The following is a 20500-nucleotide window of genomic DNA, read 5'->3' as shown; positions in this document are numbered from 1 at the left end:
GTTGGAGGGATGTTCATGCTGTTTCATAGATGGTCGATCTTCTTTCCATTGTTCTCTTACTATAGCACTGGACACTGTGATTACCATTGTGGTTGGTGGAAAGGCAGATACATCTGTGATGATTTTATGCTGGAGTTTGCAGGTTTACCCCGTTAGTCCTCTATGGAGTGGTTCGCTGTGTGTAGATTAAATCATGGCACGTTTTAGCCGAATAGCACTATGTTTCCTTGCTTGACGAGTGGATTAGGTAGGCTCGCTATTGTATATTTTCAACTTCTAGGCAAGCAATGACATTACAATTTCTTATTTGTTATGGAGAATGTAAGTGCAGGTCTTCCAATCATGTGATGTGCTGGGGTCAGCGGACCTAGGGTGCTTGGAAACCAGTTTCGGCATGGTTGGCCAATTCCACACAGGCGCCGTGCGTAGCTAGACGCTGAAATTTGCAATGTCTCACATGTGCATATGGAGCAGAACTGTCGCTTCCCTAGACATAGGTAGATATGGTTTTAGTCTACAAACCTGTTAGCCTTAGCGTGATTGTTTTACAGCTGGTATAATTATGGCTATATATACCCACTACCTGTCAAAACTTTTAGAACACCTCAATTTTTGCAGTTTTTATTAATTACACAGTTTAATGTCTCAAATGTACTTTAAAATGAAAGCATAGAACAAATAAAATTAAGATGAATGAAAATAATGGATTAACTGTTTCATTAAAATCAATCTAGATTTTGACTCTTTAAAGGAACCCCCTCTAGCTGATAGAACAGCTTTACATTATCAAGGCATTCTTTCTACAAGTGCATTCAGATATTACTCAGAAATTTCTTCCGAACATTCTTGCAGAAGTTCCCACAAATGTGCTGCACTTGTAGGTTGCTTTGCTTTCACCCTTCTGTCCAGTTCATCCCAAACAAGCTCAATGTGGTTTAAGTCTGGAGACTGTGCAAGCCATTCCATTCTTTGTAACCCACCAGCTTTTTATTGTCGTGTTAAGTAGTTCTGACATAATCTAGTAGCATGTTTTGGATCATTGTCTTGCTGTAACATGAACCTATGACCAACTAGGCGTACACCAGAGGGTATAGCATGGTATATCAAAATGCTGTGGTAGCCCTTTTGTCCAGTATGCCAGTCACCCAGTAGAAGTTGTGAACTCTGGATCCAGCAAAAGAGTCCCATCATGCTTCCTCCTCCATATTGGTAATCTGCTTCACACACTCAGGAACCATACTTTCACCTACTCAATGTCATACTAAAGTCCTGCGTGATGTGCCAAAGATGTCAAATTTTGATTAATCAGTCCATAAGACATTCTTCCACTCTTCAGTAGTCAACTGGAGGTGCTGCTTGGCCGAGGAAAGTCTTTCTTTTTTAATTTTGCAATCCTAGCAGTGACTTTCTTACTGATCCACCTGTCAAACCTGCTCATAATCTTCTCATTTTTGAAATCGAAACTTGTTTCTTTTGCTGCACCAGCTTTAAGACCTGCAAATCATGGCTGTGCTTGAAAATTTGGTGGTCTTAGGTGCCAATCACACAAACTGTTGACTCTCAAAAACTTGTCATCTGATTTTGCATTGGCTCTTGGTCTGCCAGCCCCCCTCCTGTCAGTTTCTAAGGGCCCTTGGTATAGGCAACTGTATTGACTGACACCTTAGCTTTCTTGGCAATTTCTTTATAGTCCAGAACTACACTTCTAAAGGCCCATTTACACGTAGTGATGATTGCTCAAATATCGCTGAAAAGCGATTGCTTGAATGATCATCGTTGCGTCTAAACGCGCAGCCATCGTGCACTTTTCGCGCACTGCTAGCTAGTAAGTTTAGGCCAACCTAAAAATCATTGTTCTGCCTTATCAGATGTTCTCCATGGGTAGGGCTAATAGCATTGTTTCCTGTTGGAGAACAAAGGAACTGAAAGCAGATAAGAGCCCTCAGGCTATTAACTGCTTTCAGCTAAGGCTTCATTTGCACACTAAATTGCTATTAATTAGCAAAATGATCGCTCAAAGCTTTCACTCAAACTGTCGTTTGAGCGATCATCACTCCGTGTAAATGGGCCTTAAATGGGGTGTCTCGCGCTAAAACGTTTTTTTTTTTTTTCATAAGCCCCCCGTTCGGCGCAGGACAAACACAAGGGATGTGTTAAAAAAATATATATATATTACTTACCGGAATCCCCGCTCTGCGACTTCTTCTTTCTTCCTACTTCTTCCTTCACCAAGTTGGCCGCCGGGATCTTCACCCACGATGCACCGCGGGTCTTCTCCCATGGTGCACCGTGGGCTCTGTGCGGTCCATTGCCGATTCCAGCCTCCTGATTGGCTGGAATCGGCACACGTGACGGGGCGGAGCTACGATGACCAGCTCTCCGGCACGAGTGGCCCCATTCACCAGGCAGAAGACCGCACAGAGCAAGCGCGTCTAAAAACGCCAGAAGACAGCGAAATTAGACGGAGCCATGGAGACGGGGACGCTAGCAACGGAGCAGGTAAGTGAATAACTTCTGTATGGCTCATATTTAATGCACGATGTACATTACAAAGTGCATTAATATGGCCATACAGAAGTGTATAACCCCACTTGCTTTCGCGAGACAACCCCTTTAAGGGTTATAATTGTCTGTCTTTAGTTAATTGCCATCATGATCGCAATGTGCTCTATCCTGAAGAGCAAAACTGTTTAAATCCTGCCCTTGCGGGTATTGTAATGCAGTCTGTTCCAACACTGGTTATATAGAATCAGAGGGTTTGAAAGTAATCTACAAAAATTGAGACACTAATAGGAATAGTTTGCATCCAGTTTCAAACCATAATTTCTTTTCTCTGCTGCAGAGCAGTTGTCCTTGATGTGTTCCCTGAAAAAAGCCCCGTGGTTAAAATCATAAATTCGGACTACTGTTGCAGTTAAAATGTCATAATATTTTTATGATTTTAGCTTACTTTTGAATTTTCTAATCATTTCACGTTATTTGCTGGACAGTATTAATGTCAAAAATAACTCAAACAATTGAGCTTTTCTAAAACTCTTGACTGGTGATGTATGTTCTATATCACTTTTGGTTCTCATGCTTGACACAGACCTATGAGGTCAAAATGTTACATATAATGGAGGCAATTTTAGATTTTTTTCACCTTAAATGTAGCTACATGCATTTTTTTTATTTTTCTATTTTTTTTTTTTTTTACCCTATAAATTCTAGACTCCTAGTTTAATAAAAGAAATGTAATTTTTTCCAATGATCCTCAGTCCTTATTCATACTGCTACATCTTAAATTTCTCCATCAGCAGCCATGTTGAAACCTTCTTCCTTATTTTCTGTATAACAGATGTGCTCCCTCTAGCGTTATTCTGCTGAGTTGCACCAACTTAAAGTTAGTTGTCTGAAAGGGCAGCATTCATGCAGCACATCACGAAGGAAGCAACTTTGTAGGTAGTGATGAGGGAACTTTTTTGAAAAGTTTGATTTGGTCGGTTTGCCAAACTTTTGCAAACAGTTCGGTTCAGTCCGAATTAGTTCGGACCGAACTGGAAATTTACCAAAATCCCTAAAACTGGTGTATAACATTTTCTAAGAGCCATAAAGGTCCTGTACAACACTCTAAGGGTGTTATACAGGGTTTTTATGGCTCCTTGATAGTGTTATACAACAGTTTTTAGAACTAGTGTTATGTGAACCAAACCAGTAGAAATCTATTTTGCGTAGAACTTTGCTAAAAGTTCGATTTGGGTTTGTACTGAACCAAACTTTTTGCAAAGTTTGATCCAAAACAGGGTTTTACTGATTTAGTTCACTCAACACTATTTGTAGGTTTCAGAAAGTATAAGTTGATGGTGACCCCCAGATGGTGCCTCAGAAACAAGAGTAAAACGTAAGTCATAGAATTATGTGACCCGATGGAGTGGAAGAACCACATTTTGTTTTTAGTGAGAAAGGATGGTTTTAAAGGTAATGGCAACAAATCTCTTTGGCCATAACACCTGTCTGTGGATACAACGATAGATAGATAGATAGATAGATAGATAGATAGATAGAGATTTGAAAGTGTCCTATAGCAAAATCAAAATGGGGTGGTTCACAAATCCAAACACCTTTGCGCTTGCTACTACTTATGTATCTCTAGTTTCAGGAATATATATGTGTATAGCCACACTTCTAATGAGAGTGTTATTAGTGTGCAGGTCATCTGGGGGAACAGAAAAGGTTGATGCACTAGGGAATCGTGGGGAAGTAATAAGTCTATTAGTTTATTCTACAAGCATATGAATTCCCTTGTGTACACCATGTTATCTGCGCTACACTGGAAATGGGACTATTCGGATGTACATGGACTATATTTCTATAGCTGGTAGTCCAATAATATACTTATGGGGAGTATGTTCTAGAATGCCTATTGATATATAGTATTTAATATCAATCCCAGTGTGGTCAATCAGTAAAATTACCTAGGAAATTAGCATAGCAAATAGGAAAAATAAATAACATGTCTTCTAAACACTTTAATGAGTTCTTCTACAACTGAGGCTCCTGCCTGGGATCATCCTTAGATCACAATGATGCTCTTCATTAAACTCTCCACTTTTAATGAGTTGTCTTCACTATGCGAAAGGTCTGAGATTTGTATTTATCCTTTGGGATTTTACCTAAAAGCCAATACCATCACAAGGGTTCTATGTTTTCAAGTGACTTTAATGAGCAAATGCAACAATTACAAAATATAACGTACTATGAATACATGCAAAAAAGTACCATTTGGATTTTTTCTTCATTTCACTAAATTAATCTGATGGTTAATATTATTTGCTGTATTTTATAGCCAGTGTTGCATTCTGGGATATTATAAAGACACCCTATTCTCATAATTTGCAGATGTCAAACATGTTTGTTTAATAAAGTTTAAAAAAATAAATGTATATAAAAAATGTTTCATAAAATCTTTTTAATATGTTCTATGATCTCCCCACTTGCAAGATCAGGTGCGTTTCAAGAGAGACAATATTAAGACCCACCTGCTGGGCTGCACCAAACTCTATTCTTCTAAATCTAATAATTCCCCAGATCTAAGGCTCGTCCTGTTTCTACGCTGAAGAACGTACTGTGCACCCTTTGATGTAAATTGGGCAAGCGGTCAATTTTACAGAAGGTACTAAACTCAAGAGACCAAAGTTGACAAAAATGGACGATTTCAACCAAAACTATCATTCAGCAGCTGAAATCTAACAATGGATAATTGTTTTAACTGACTAACGATAGACTAGTATTATCTAGAAAGAAGTTGGTCATGTTTGGAATCTTCTCCAAACAGTGGAACAAAAAATCATTTGCCTTGAATGATCTTCATTTAAAAAATGTTCTGCCAGACATAATGGACGTGGATTCACCAAACCACAGACTGGTTTGACTTTGGGCCAAATCCTGAGGTGACACCTTAAGTACCCCAGTTTACATCCTTTAACCCTTTCCAATCCACTGTCTGACGTGTAAAGACATTCTGAATGAAGACCGTACAGTTTCCGATGTCGGAAGACGTCCAGCAGGGTCTCCTTACTGTATATTACTGGTCGCTCTGTTGTCGGGGGCCTCTCCAGCATGTCCAATACCACAGTACTGACTCTAGCCAGCAGGTGGCGCCATTGCATAATGGCAGAAAGAGAAAACCCCCTAGGAAACCCTGAATCCAAAATTGGATTGCAATGGTTTAACTCCACCAGTCGAGATGTGGGCTTCACTGCAAGGTCCCCGGTCCATTAATCATGAATTGGTCCCAGGACTGTGGGAGCTGAGGTTATGAACAGGAACATAGTTAGATAGTCCAGGACGAGAAAGGCAACAAACTTCAGAATCAAGAACAAGCCGGAGTTCAAGTCATGGACAGCAGGTTCAGCACAGTGATCCAGGCCAAAGGTGAGGGCAGACAGTGGACAGAAGTGTGGTCAGCACAACAAGCCGAGGAGCAGAGGCAGGAATGTACTCAGGATAAGTCAAATGTTACAAATTGGAGAATCACAACTTGTAAGAGTAGATCAAATAGACCACAATACTCAGGCACCTGCAACATGAAGAGGATGCCACATACAGCTGAAGATGACCAGGGATTGGCAGGAGAGTGTGATGTTAGGTGCAAACCAGCCCTTTAAGAAGAAGGCTTAGAGCATGAACGTGCCCTTTGGGCAGCTGTTATAGTGTAAGTAGATGCCAGAACTGGACACTTGCTGCGAGGAGTAGAATGCAAGCCACGGCTGCCAGGAAGAGTAAGGCCACTTTCACATGCACCGTTTTTTACAGCGCTTAGCGTGGCATTGCAAATGCAACGCTACACGCTGTAAGATGCCTCTATTGATTTTAATGGGGCTTCTCAGATGTACGTTCAAATGCAGCATTTCTAATGCCGTCTGCTCTATTTTAATACATTTAAGTGCCTTTTAATGTTGTAATGATGGGGTGCGTTAAAAACGCTGTTGACCGTGTTTAAAAATGCCGTTTTAACAGCCGCCTGTGTGAGAGCAGCCTAAATGGTCATCTGTAGCCGCAATCTGTGACATGTACTGATAAAGATTGCTCGTCCTTTGCACGATATCGCTGAATATGTATGGCCAGTTTGAATGATTGTAATGGCCAATATGGTTCAAAATGTATTTTATTTGTACATACGGAACAAATATCACCACAGGCCACCAATTGTGGCCAAGTTACAACATTATAGTATTCTTATATTGTAAACAATAAAGCTGAATTTGACATACTTAAATCCGGCTCTTGAACTCGAACATTTTCGCGAGCATTACGATGCTTTGAAGGCCGTTTAACAGAAATCAAAATATGAAAGAAGGTAAATTAAGTGCGTCTCTAATAGAATCAAGTATGTGAGAGAAGAGGAGATAAAGTTAAAGGAGCAGTATAGATTAGATGAAGGGGAAGGGAAAGGGTATCTGGCCTGACTGTCACCTGAATCCCAATCGACTGAGTCATGAGCGACCTATGATTAAAGCAAGATGAGTTTGCAGGGGAGGGATGGATCCATTCAGAACCCACGTAGAAATCTTCGCCGTGTTCCGAAGTAAAGTCCAAGCACTCCAAGTCGCTGGGTGTCTATTATACCTCGATTCGTCCCTAGCTCATAGTTCCTCCATATATCTAATATGGCCAAGTGCCTCCAGCCACATCAACCTAGAAGGTGGGGAGGCAGTTTTCCATTTTCTAGGGATCACTTGATGCACTGCCAAAATAAAAAATCCCAGCAGTGATTTCTTGGCCTGCGCCAAGGACCCAGGGAGCATCGACAACAACGCTATCTCTTGTGTCACCTGAATGTTCTTCTTGCCAACCCAGGAGTAAAGGGCCCTAACCTCCCGCCAGAGGGGGCAAACCAGCGAGCACGACCACCATATATGAATAAAAGTGCCTCTCTCTGACTGACACCTCCAACAGATATCCAAGTAATGGGGGTAAATTCTGGCCATCTCTCCGGTGTTTTATACCATCTCGTCAGGATCTTATAATTCAGTTCTTGTAGCCCACTTGAGATGTTTATCTTATGTGTGAGAATATAGGCTTTCTTCCAAGTAATGGCCAATATAAACTAAAATGTGTATCACTGCGTTAAATTGATGGATCACCAGACAATTGTTTATTTACTAGTTGTTTAACCTTCAACCTGCTATACTTTTATCTAATATTTATGGCCACCATAAATTTTTTTTATCTTTCTCCTTACTTCCAGACCATTGATGGTTGTTCTTAGCTAATTAAATACCTTCTATAAATTAGGATACCCATTCTGTTCCATCTCCAACTTTGATGGAAAACAAGTTTTAACCGTGTAAAGTATTTTTCACTGTAAGATGTTTTTTTTTTTTGTGGGAGCAGCTTATACTTATTGCTGGTTCTCGGGTTTTTCCAACTGTTCGCTAATCCACTACCATTTAACATAGTGGCACTCTAAGTGTAATCTGAATAGCTTTATCTTTATACAGTACAGTGCAAAAGTTTTAGGCAGGTGTGCAAAAAATGCTGCAAGGTAACATGTTTTTCAAAAATAGAAGGCATTTGATTGGTTCCAAATTTATTCTGTAGCAGAACAATGACCTCAAACATACAGCCAATGCCATTAAGAGCTATCTACAGCACAAAGAACAAGGAGTCCTGGAAATAATGATATGGCCCCAAAAAGAACTGATCTGAACATCCAGTCTGTCTGGGATTACATGAAGAGACAGAAGGATTTGAGCAAGCCTAAATCCACAGAAGATCTGTGGTAAGTTTTTCACGATTTTTGAAACAACTTCCCTGCCAGGTTCCTTCAAGAACTGTGGTCAGGTGTCTCTAGAAGAACTCATGCTGTTTTGAAGGCAAAGGGTGCATTCACACGATCGTGTTTATGTGTGTACAGTTGTGCGCACAAAAACATGCTCCTATTAGAAACATTGGTACCTGCAAAACATAGGACATGCATGCACCATAGGTCCATGGTGCGCGTCAATATTCCCCAGCGGGAAGTCCCCTTGTCACTGAACACTATGACAGCACCATCACAGTGATCAGTGCCAAGAGGACTCCCCGCTGGGAGTAAAGAATCTCCTGCCACAGCTGTGACAGCTGTGGCAGAGGATATATTCCTCCTGCAGGTAGTAAAGAATCCCCCATCATAGTTGTGACAGCTGTGGCAGAGGATTTCTTCATCCCTGCGGGGAGTAAAGAATCCCCTGCCACAGCTGTGACAGCTGTGGCAGACGATCGCGATGTTCTCCAGATACTTTCAATGGGAACGGCACTTCAGCAGTCCCATTGAAAGCAATGGGCTGCTGGCAAGCCCTGAAGGGATTTTCGGGGAAGGGCTTTAAATATAACCCCTTTCCTGAAAATCACCCCTAAAATGTGTTAAAAATAAAAAAATTAAAATTAAACTCACCTCTCCTCAGCTGCTCAGGCGCGTCTAGCCTGTCTTTTCCCTGCACTGCTATGAAACTCTTTAAGCAGGCGGGGATTTAAAATCCCCGCCTGCTGAAAGGGCTGTATCTGATTGTTTGAGCGCTCAGCCAATCACAGGCAGCTCTCAGCCATTCATTGAATGACAGCTGAGTGCTGCCTGTGATTGGTCACAGCACTCAGCCAATCACCGGCAGCACCTGTCCATTCTTCGAATTCAATGAATGGCCTGCCTAAAACTTTAGCACAGTACTGTATGCTCTATTCTACTTCTAATAGACGGGACTGTAAAAATGTAAATAAAATTTCCATCCTCACCATCATCTGGATTGCCCTATATTCCAGAAAACTGGCTCAACTTTTTTTTTATCAAATAATTGTTTAAAAGGAAGAAAGACTAAAGGCTGAAGGTAAGGGCAGATATCTTGTGGTAAAACAATATGCATTCAGTCAATCTAAAAAAAAAAATCATCCAGCAAACAAGCTAAGGCTTTTCATTTTCATGAACGGAAGGCAGACATGTTTTCAACTGAACCAATGGCCATGAATACCTAGGCATTAATATTAAGCATTAAGTTAGTCTGTGTGAATCTGAATATCCATTACATATAGATGGATATACTTAAAGGGGTTGTCCCGCGCCGAAACGGTTTTTTTTTTTTTTTCGACCCCCCCCCCCCCGTTCGGCGCGAGACAACCCCGATGCAGGGACTTAAAAAAAAAACAGCACAGCGCTTACCTGAATCCCCGCGCTCCGGTGACTTCTATACTTACCGGTGAAGATGGCCGCCGGGATCTTCTTCCTCCGTGGACCGCAGCTCTTCTGTGCGGTCCATTGCCGATTCCAGCCTCCTGATTGGCTGGAATCGGCACGTGACGGGGCGGAGCTACACGGAGCCGGCATCCTGCACGAGAGGCTCCATTGAAGAAAGCAGAAGACCCGGACTGCGCAAGCGCGGCTAATTTGGCCATCGGAGGCCGAAAATTAGTCGGCACCATGGAGACGAGGACGCCAGCAACGGAGCAGGTAAGTATAAAACTTTTGATAACTTCTGTATGGCTCATAATTAATGCACAATGTACATTACAAAGTGCATTAATATGGCCATGCAGAAGTGTATAGACCCACTTGCTGCCGCGGGACAACCCCTTTAAGAGTTAAAATCCCATAGCAAATTTTAAATGCCCCCTGCCCTTCTTTAAGTGAGAACTCTCAATTTGAAACTTGCTGCAGTTTGCCCACCTTATGATCTGTAGGCTCCCTATGACATCTGGTCATTACACCAACTACACCCCCGGCATAACCCTCTTTTCAATCCATTGGCAATCCTTATTACTTACCCTGCTCCAGCCCTCAAGGAATCCTTGGCTGAATGTAAATTCATGTGCACTCATAATATGCCTCCTTGCTTTACTCAATTTCCAGCCCTATTAACAGTGCCTTGACCTACTTCCGGCTTCAATGCCAAATATTGTATACTGGGAATTTTCAGGGACCCTTATTGGTTTTAAAAATGTTCTCCTGTAAATATCTGTTTTTTGTGTAACGCAGAACTACACAAGTAATCTCTGCTTTTCTTTATGTTATGTCGATTCCTACCACTGGTTCATAAAAGTCAATTTATAACATTTTCCTAATTGTGTGCATCAATGTGCTTCATTCATTATACAATGACCCATGTTTACATAACTGTATATATCATATGTAGCATTTCCGGCCCATGTAATAATTGGGAACATAAGATGATTATGATATGTTCAGATCACACACGAAGTCTTGATCTTCTCCAATACATGCTCAGAATAATTATACTAACCTTTTCTTCCTCAGTCTGAGGTGCTCCTTCCCCGGTTATAGAATCTCGTGACTGTAATTCTAACAATGTACGGAAAAGATTGTCTGAAGTCACAGTTAAGAATTCAATTTCTGCGTTAGGGTGGAGGCCATAATGGACGGGGTTCTCAGGTGGCAACATCTCATCAATGTATCTATGGTAGCCTTGATAGTCAAGGTTAGAGGGTATCACAAATCCAGGCGCTAAGGCGAGTTTCCTATCAAACTGGAGAAAAAGAGAACATTGGATGTAATCATCATAACAAAAAAATACTTTACACTAAATCTCCCAGGGATATTGATAGAGACTCGGAGAAAATTACCATCAGTGACATTATTTCAAGAAAAGTGTCCGGACTGTGTTGGCAGACATCATGGGCGGCCATCGTGTCTATATAGTTTTTATTTTCCATGTTTGTTTTTTTTCTCTCCAACTTCAGACCACTGGGGACCCTCAGATTTGTGCTATAACAGAGTTCCATTGAATATGACAGAAAACAGAAATAATCCTTCTTAGCAGGGTGGCTACAGATCCAAGTTTCCTGTGCTTTGACCAGCGGGATTTCTGTCCTTAATTCTCTTGTCCCTGCAATTCTTTTCAGTCATTGTTACAAGAGATCAAGAGAACGTCTGGCTTGGTGCATGCTGGTTCTAATGCTCTGTGCAGTAAGTTTGACTAACTTACAGCATGAATAATATTAAGGGTCAAGTATTTTAAGGCTTAAAATATGAGGATGGAAACATATCATGGAACATAAGGCTACAGTGTATGCAGTGCTGTAAATCTCATCAAAGGAGAAAATAGTTCTGTAGGATCATCTTCAGTCTCCGGCAGGATGGCTTGGAATTGGCAGGGGAGGGGGTGTCTGATTGCTTACACTTTTTTTCCCTGATCCTTAAAATAATTCTGTTTTGGAAAGATGCAAGTGTGGATGTAGTGAACCAAAAGGGAAAACACATGAGACTACACTGTATGAATTATATAAGATTTGGCTTCCTAAAAATACAAGAAGATGCTCTGGTAGACCTCAAGTCTATGCAAAACCTTTTACACTATATAATAAGATATTACATCTTGTAACCATTGCTAAATAAAGCTGTATATTTTATTTATGTATCATTTATACACCGATTGGCTATAACATTAAAACCACCTGTCTAATACTATAAAGGTCCCACTTGTGCCACCAAAACAGCTCTGATCTGTTGACTTATGAACTCCACAAGACCTCTGAAGATATCCAGTGGTGTCTGATACCCAGACTTTGGCAGCAGGTCTAAGTTGTGAAGTGGGGGCCCCATGGATCGGTCTTGTTTTTTTCACAATGTCCTACAGATAATCAATCGGATTGAGATATGCCGATTTTGAAGCCAAGTTAACATTTTGAGCTCTTTGTCGTGTTCCTCAAACCATTCCTGAACTATTTTCACAGTATGCCAGGGCGCATTATTATTCTAAAAATGGCCAGTGCAATTATGAAATACTGCTGCCATGAATGGATGTACTTGGTCTGTGGTTTAGGTAAGTGCTACATGTCAAAATAACATCAAGAGAAACGACGTAATCTTGTAGATATGATACCTTTTAATGGCTAACAAAAATACATGATGTTATAATAGCGAGCTTTCGTACCAACGCAGGGTACTTCTTCCGGCTAAAATGGATTGGATCTGAAGAGGCATGCATATTTATACACACTTATAACATACATACTTATGACAAGGCACAGATATGGATGTGATTGGTTCGCACTTAAAAGGAGTTCTGCAAAACAGAAAACAAACTTTTTTTGTCTAGGCACTGATAGCGGAGTGAAAGTTTTATGATCCCTAAATTACTGTTGGAGGGGGGGAGGTCAGCAGGCTTGACTTTCTTTAGCTAAAAATGTTTGTGTATCTCTTGTAGAAAGTCAAGCCTGCTGACCTCCCCCCCTCCAACAGTAATTTAGGGATCATAAAACTTTCACTCCGCTATCAGTGCCTAGACAAAAAAAGTTTGTTTTCTGTTTTGCAGAACTCCTTTTAAGTGCGAACCAATCACATCCATATCTGTGCCTTGTCATAAGTATGTATGTTATAAGTGTGTATAAATATGCATGCCTCTTCAGATCCAATCCATTTTAGCCGGAAGAAGTACCCTGCGTTGGTACGAAAGCTCGCTATTATAACATCATGTATTTTTGTTAGCCATTAAAAGGTATCATATCTACAAGATTACGTCGTTTCTCTTGCTGAGAACAATCACATTTTGCTCTACTGGCTAACACGGTACCAGATCTTTGTTTTCAAAATAACATCCACATGAATGCCAGAGCCTAAAGTTTCCCAGTAGAACATTGCCCAGAACATCACAGCTCACCATCAATCGGAAGTGTAGTAATGACTGTATATAGAACCAAGTACTGTTATAGAACTGAAAATCGATGGTTTGTATAGTTTTTGCACATAGACTGCATCTTTTATGCCGGCAACAATGATACACTTTGCAACTAAGCTAAGGAGAAGAAATAAACATGGCGGAAGAAACTTTATTGCCAGTAGGGCGGGATCTCCTTGCAGCCACTCTGAGTCCACTTCAGAATCAGATACTAGTTTTGCTCAGTATATCAATAATAATGAGAATAATTGGAGTTTTTTCCTTAATATCATGCCACCTCTTGTTTAGATGTTTGACTTTCAGGTAATTTTGTTACTAATCAGATCCATCCAAAATTATTTAGGAAGTGCAGTTCAGGCAATATGTTGTTATATTCTACCAGTTACTTATGAGATCCTGACCGTGGAGTGAATATGCATCGATCTATCATATTTTCTGCTCCTTATAGTGTATATTTTTCTGCTATTTTAAATGTAATACGTAAGAAAATCTTACAACTTTACATCAGGATGACTCATTGGCTCATATTTTGGATAGCGGTATTAGATTTGTTGCAAGGAGAGCCCATACTATTGGTAATAAAGTCTCTTCTAGTATGTTTGTTTCTTCTCCTGGGCTTACCGTAGTTGTAAAGGGTGTTATTTTTGCAGGTAAAATAGATGTACAATCTGCGGGCCACACATCACGTACATTAAGGCCTCATGTCCACGGGCAGGTCGGATTCCCCATGTGGGAACATGCAGCACAATCCGACCCTACCCACGGCCGAGGACACTGCTTACCTGTCTGGGTCTTCACTACGGATGCGTGCTGAAGCGCCGGCTGCCGTGCCGCCGTGCGCAGTAGAGTTGTTTTTCTTTTAAAATCTCATGCTTTCCTGTGGAATCCAGTGCCCATCCACAATTCAATTGTGGATGGGCCGTGGATCGAACGGTTTCCATTGACTTTAATGGAAGCCGCCTGTGCGGAAACCACAGCAAAATGGAGCATCCTGCGATTTGTTTTCCAGACCAGAAGGTCCACAAAGCAAATCCGCATGCGGTCGCGGATGCCCATGTCTCCCTATGGGTGGCTTGAATTGCAGCTCTTCCGCGCGGACTCCAAAATTAAAAATTTGCCCATGCACATTGGGCTTAAAAGTCCACGAAGCAGAGCACATTTCTTCGCTTTCCACATCTAATGGTAACTAATAAATGTGTGTTATCAGGCGCCACTTGCCATTTCCTTGAAGTTCATGGCGCACACGTATCTAGCCTAAAAGTTATTGCAACTGTTTTCATAGACTCCTAGAATTAGTAGATTTCTTGCTGGCCCTAACTGTACAACTGATCTGTTGAATCTTTATTGATTGTCCATGAGGAGTTGAGCCTAGATATGGGTGTACCTGGTAAGGTGAATTTCCATTTTCTCGGAGGAGTCTTTTGGATTCATGATAACGTCATATCCTTGTCTAACTATATTTATTTTGCACGTTTGCTACAAGTATGCTATCAGTAAGGCCCCTTGAGGGTTGAAATGTATAAGTGACTGTTTTTCTATCCATGTGCCCATTGTGGTTTTAATGTGTCTTCAATACAAGATTGGTTTTCTATATTTTGGTGCTGGAGTTCATCTGTTCAGATTCACTAGTTGCCCTTCCTTTAAGTAGGTACTAACTAGTACTTGCCAGGAACACTCCACAAAAAACGCCATTTTGGAGATACTCTCTCCCAGACATTTGGCCATCACAATTTGGCCTTTGTAATAGTTGCTTGCTTCCCTCCACTTGCCGCTTTTTCCAGCTCTCAACTCATCAACTGACTGACTTCACTTGCTGCTAAAATATGCTCACCCCCTGATGGGTTCCATTGTCCCGAGATAATCAGTGTTGCAAAAAGACCATACGATGTCCATGAATATGCATTAATATTATAATCCGCACCTTTTCTCACATTCAACGGGGCATTGTCTTATGATGTCGCCCTTCCAAAAAGTCTATTCTCTAAATGTCTGCCCTGCTTGAGCAGCACAAGCTATCTGTAATTTCTGCAAAAAAGTCATCCAACCTTGTATGCAACATTTGACATTGAGTTTCAAGCTCATAGAGGGTGGTCCGAAGCAGTGGACCCCCTCTATGGTGTCCATATGCTCTAATAGAACACACAGTGTATTGCCTTCATTTAGCATTGTTTTTTTTAAAGATTATATCCCAATACAATATCCTTGCAAGAAATGTAACATTGTTGTGTAAAGTACTGTATCTCAACAATGGTTACTCCAATGCAAATCTCCTGCCATAATGACTGCATGTATACAGTGTGCTTATCCCTCTGAGATGTGGCGGACAAAATATGAAGCAGGAAGTAGCGATAATGAGGAAGGTTAACACAACATCGTTTTTCTGCCCTATCATGGATATGTTTGCCGCACGATAAAACATGCCACATGGAGCTTTGATTGTTCCAGCAATGTGATTGTTATTTAGTTTAATTGCTTTACATGCAGGTCTTCAATATCTTAACTGCAATACGGAGGTTATTTACACTGCTCAGCTTTCCAACATCTTACCGGTCACAATAAACAATTTTTCGTTTCTCATTTGTATGTTTTTTCTTCTTTGTAATAAGGAAACAGTAGGACATTTGGTAAATGTTAGGGAGAATTAAAAAGAAATGCATTTGCTATGAAAAGTCCAATAGTGTTGTACTAGCGCTATATCAATATGTAGGCACGACTGATCTGTGTAGATAATCTTAAAAGGGTTGTCAAAACCCATTTTTTTCAAACTGATTATAATAGTATAAAATAACAAAAAGTTATTCCCTGCTGTTTCATTGGTACTCTAAAAGTGTCTGCTCATTCAGTGATATCATGTTGACACATCATATGACCTCCCCTGTAGCCAATCACTGGCGGAAGCGGTGATCTCAATGGTGTCAACAACGTTACCGCTGCAGCCAACCAATGGTTGTAGCAGTGACACACTGTAGCTTTAGATACAGCTTCTGCGCATGCATTATGACCATTCAGGTTAAAAACATTTTTTACAAGAGTGACACAGCTGGGGTAAAACAGGCAAAAATGGGTAATTATTGTATGTATATTTCATGTGATATGAAAAATGCATTCATGTTGCAAGATGTTTAACCCATTAAGGACCAAGCACAGTAAAATTACAGCGCTTGGTCCTGGGCTTTAATCCCAGCCGCTAGTAAAAAATATGGCGTGGAATTAAAGCCTCTGCTTCTGCAATCAAGCAGAAGCAGGACGGGTTGTCAGCTGTTGGACACAGCTGATAACCTGGAGGAGGGAGAAGTGGTTTTTAACCCCTTTTGCTTTCTCCTTTCACTAGTACGTAGTGCTCAATGAGTGCTATGTACTAAAGAGTGAACGTGGAAGTGTTTCTTCCACTAAACGAGCCGGCAGTCACGTGACTGCCAGGATTCCCTGTTACAGCAGAGCTGCAGGGTCCTAGCAGACCCTGATTAGCTCTGCCAGTGACTACTGTCACTACAGGGGGTGTTTTCCCTGTAACTGGAGCTCCTATGGATGCCCCAGCTACAGTGGAAAAATGTCAAATAATAATTTAAAAAAAGACCATCTGAATGTCCTCCAGAGGTCTTATATGATGTCATGGGGGACATAGTAACAAAAAATAATTACATAAGTAGGTAAAACAAAATTACAGAATAAAATAAAAATATATACATAGAAAGTAACCCAAAAGCCGATGCCAACCAAAACCGTCGCGGTATGCGCATATATCAAAACGTTCAAAACAAAATGAGGAACCCATTCCCATACTGTATTTTAGCGTAAATATACTAATTTAAAAAAAAATATATACATGTTAAAAACAATCATGCGAGCTTTTCTTCTTTCTCCCCCTTTGTCATCTTTCCATTCTTGCCCCCAGTTAGGGATTGCCCTTGGGTGATCCTTCCCTTATAAGATAAAGTTGCCTTACAAATATTTTTTACGGTTCAACAAAGTAAAGCTGTTGTTCTTGTCATTTTAAGCTGCTTGACGAGTATAGATAAAGGAAGCTAAGCTTCAATAAAATAGGTTGCAGAGACGGTATAAATCTTGCTGTTTAGGGTATAGTCAATTATCTCAATTGATTTCTTAGTTTTGTCAATAGTTTCCTATACAACAGCTATTTCAGTTTGACTTTACGGTTTGTCGACTTATATTCTATGTACAATGTCTCTAATAAAAACATATTTTGACTCCTAAAATAGGGAGGGGATGGAGTTAAAGGAGATGTCCCGAGGCAGCAAGTGGGTCTATACACTTCTGTATGGCCATAATAATGCACTTTGTAATGTACATTGTGCATTAATTATGAGCCATACAGAAGTTATAAAAAGTTTTATACTTACCTGCTCCGTTGCTGGCGTCCTCGTCTCCATGGTGCCGACTAATTTTCGCCCTCCGATGGCCAAATTAGCCGCGCTTGCGCAGTCCGGGTCTTCTCCTCTTCTCTATGGGGCTCCGTGTAGCTCCGTGTAGCTCCGCCCCGTCACGTGCCGATTCCAGCCAATCAGGAGGCTGGAATCGGCAATGGACCGCACAGAAGCCCTGCGGTCCATGAAGACAGAGGATCCCGGCGGCCATCTTCAGCAGGTGAGTATGAAGACGCCGGACCGCCGGGATTCAGGTAAGCGCTGTGCGGGTGGTTTTTTTAACCCCTGCATCGGGGTTGTCTCGCGCCGAACGGGGGGGGGGTTTAAAAAAAAAAAAACCCGTTTCGGCGCGGGACATCTCCTTTAAACAAATGCCTCTATTGAGGCATATAAAGTGAATACAGCAGTTCTACCGGCCGAGGGATTTTGGGGCTGTGACGTCAGCTCATTGCAAGATGCCGCAGCCAGCCGTGAAAAATCAGGGAGAATAGCTGTGACTTGCCCAAAAATAGGACATGCAGCAATTTTTCAATTAAAATCTGATATCTTGTTCACACAATGCCGATTTGCATATTTTATAACTTATTTTATGCCCAGTGTCATAGTACTAGAGGTTGTAAAGGTAGCAACTACAACCCAGCCGCACTGCCATGGCGAGCTAGAGGAACTTCATTGGGTTGTGCCAACATGCATAACCCCTTTCAGAATGTGGACTCAGGGTAAACAGCTGATTTGTAATGCTGGCACGGAGTGTAGTTGCGAATAAATTAGGTTTTTCGCCAGGCGTTCAAACTCGGTATCATAGCACAGGAGTTTGAAAAAAGAAGTTAATACTACATGCAGGAAAGATAGGGCATGTCCGATAGTGAAAACGAAACCACTGAAATCAATTGAAATCAGTGGTTCCATTTTAGCCTGTTATGTGGCCATGACCATTGAGTGCTGCAGTGATTGGTTGAGCCGTTGCATTCAAGAACCAATCAGAGCCAGCGTTTCCTGGAGGCGGTTTTTTTAACTTCTGACCAGGAAGCGTTGGGTGAAAACTACAAGCAAGTGAGCTGGAGCTGTGGAGAAGAAGTGCGTCTGAGTGGACAGCGCCTGATAGGGGATGGTTTTTTTTTGCTTTTACATGCATATAGGCCTTATTTTAGGGCTCAAACTGTAGGACTCCCGACTGTAAAAGTTGCATCATATTGCACGAAAACCACGTTTTCGTGCAATGTGATGCAGCACAAAGGAAGGCTCCTTAGGGAATCATGGGCTACAAAGCACCGCGAATTGCGGCAATATTCAGCACGCCGCAATTTTTTTTCTTGCAATGTAGCAGCCCACAAAACATCGCTCATGTCATGTGAAGGAACCCATTGGAAAGCATGGGCTTCACATACATGCGATTTGTAGCGCTGTTGCATCGTGGGAAAATCCGAAGCCTATATTGTACGCATTCAGGCCTTATTCACACAAGCATTTTATCGTGGCTATTTTGCCGTGATAAAACGTTGGCCGTAAATCGTGACTAATGGATTTCAATGCATTCGTTCAGATGGGTGATGTTTAGCCATGTAAAATCGGTCAGCCCGGAAAAGATGGCGCATATGCTGCCGTTTCCGGGGACTGCTTTTACATGCGGCAGGAAAAGATAGCTTTTGCCCTATCTTCTGGCCGCAATCAGCTGGCAGCTCCCTTAGAAGCCTATGGGAGCTTCTGGTAAAGGGAGGGGGAGAGAGTTTAGCACAACTGGCAGCACCCATAGGCTTCTACGGGAGCTTCTATTCCCGCAATCAGCCGGCAAAGGGAGTGGGAGTGAGGGGGAGGGAGTTTAGCTGCGCTAAAGGATTTCTCCCTGGCCGATCGAATTCCAGGCTGTCGCATATGAACACAATCGAATGGGCAAGAACACATGAGATTTTGCTGCGAGCTGGTTGTGGCTTTTTCCCGTCAATGCGCTTTTCTGATATGGTGCGGCCGGCTGAAAAACGCATTGCTTGTGAGAATAAGGCTGCTCAAACTGATTTTTCAGGCTTCTACTATGTATTTCCATGTTAATAATGAGCGATTCACATTGCTGTACATGTGCTGTTCATAAGCATGAAAAAACCCCACAAATATCGCATGGGCTTAAAATACTTCAAATGAAAAGAAATCACATCGTACTCATATGCAAAGCACATGGACATGGTGGACATGCGAGTACAATATGATTTTTTCATGCCTCCATAATAAATAATGGGCAATTCTTGCAGCGGAACTGCCCAAAAATAGGACATGCTATGATTTTCACACTATTGATGCAAGTGCAAAATTGCTCATGTAAATTAACCTGTTGAAAATAATGGGTTCTTTTCATGCGTCTCGCACATGGCTCACAGGAGATATTCCTGTGCGATTTTCTGCCGATTGTGATATTGATGAAATTCGCATAGGAAAAATCCATTGATTTCAACGAGTCCATGCATATCTGCATATCATGACAAAAGTGCGAGATCGCAAAACCACAGCATGTTCTAGTTTTGTTCAATTCTGCTGTGAGAATTCCCCATGATTTCCTATGGGAGCGTGAAAAAATTGCATTGCACCCACATGCCCATTTGATTTGCATGTGAGGCCTCTTTCACACGAGTGTTGTGTTTTTACGCAAAATGCTGTATTGCGCATATCCAATTCCCAAAGGAATTTGCATTTTTTCATCCAATCGCATGAATGGACGCTGCAGCAGCGCTTGGCAGAGTGGCTCTATTTAACTTAAATAGCTAAATAGAGCCAGTTGTCTTCTTTCACGAGCTCTGGTGCAGGTAAGCTCCCCTGCCCGATCCCTGCAAAAAAAAAATTACCTATCTGAATGAAAGCATTGGAATCCAATGTTTTAGGCTGCATTCACACGAACGTAATTCTCGGAACTTAGCCCCGCCCCATCCCGCCTCTCCCCATTGCAAATAGTGCAGAGGGGCGGAGAGGAGGCAGAGAGGGGGC

At 41.5% G+C, this 20500-nt stretch overlaps 1 protein-coding gene across 1 annotated transcript in view; it reads right to left on the bottom strand.

Moving 5' to 3' along the window:
- The window catches only part of LOC136577882 (dynein axonemal heavy chain 11-like), a 386682-nt gene that overhangs the window by 7425 nt on the left and 358757 nt on the right, over positions 1-20500 (bottom strand). Inside the window, exon 70 of the mRNA XM_066577801.1 lies at positions 10752-10994. Coding sequence (XP_066433898.1) covers positions 10752-10994 — 243 coding nt within the window. The remainder of the gene's footprint in view (positions 1-10751; positions 10995-20500) is intronic.

The sequence above is a fragment of the Eleutherodactylus coqui genome, chromosome 8 (assembly GCF_035609145.1).
Source record: "Eleutherodactylus coqui strain aEleCoq1 chromosome 8, aEleCoq1.hap1, whole genome shotgun sequence".
Classification (NCBI taxonomy): domain Eukaryota; kingdom Metazoa; phylum Chordata; class Amphibia; order Anura; family Eleutherodactylidae; genus Eleutherodactylus; species Eleutherodactylus coqui.
Note: the sequence above shows the minus strand (reverse complement) of the source record. Positions and strands in the feature narration are given on the sequence as shown.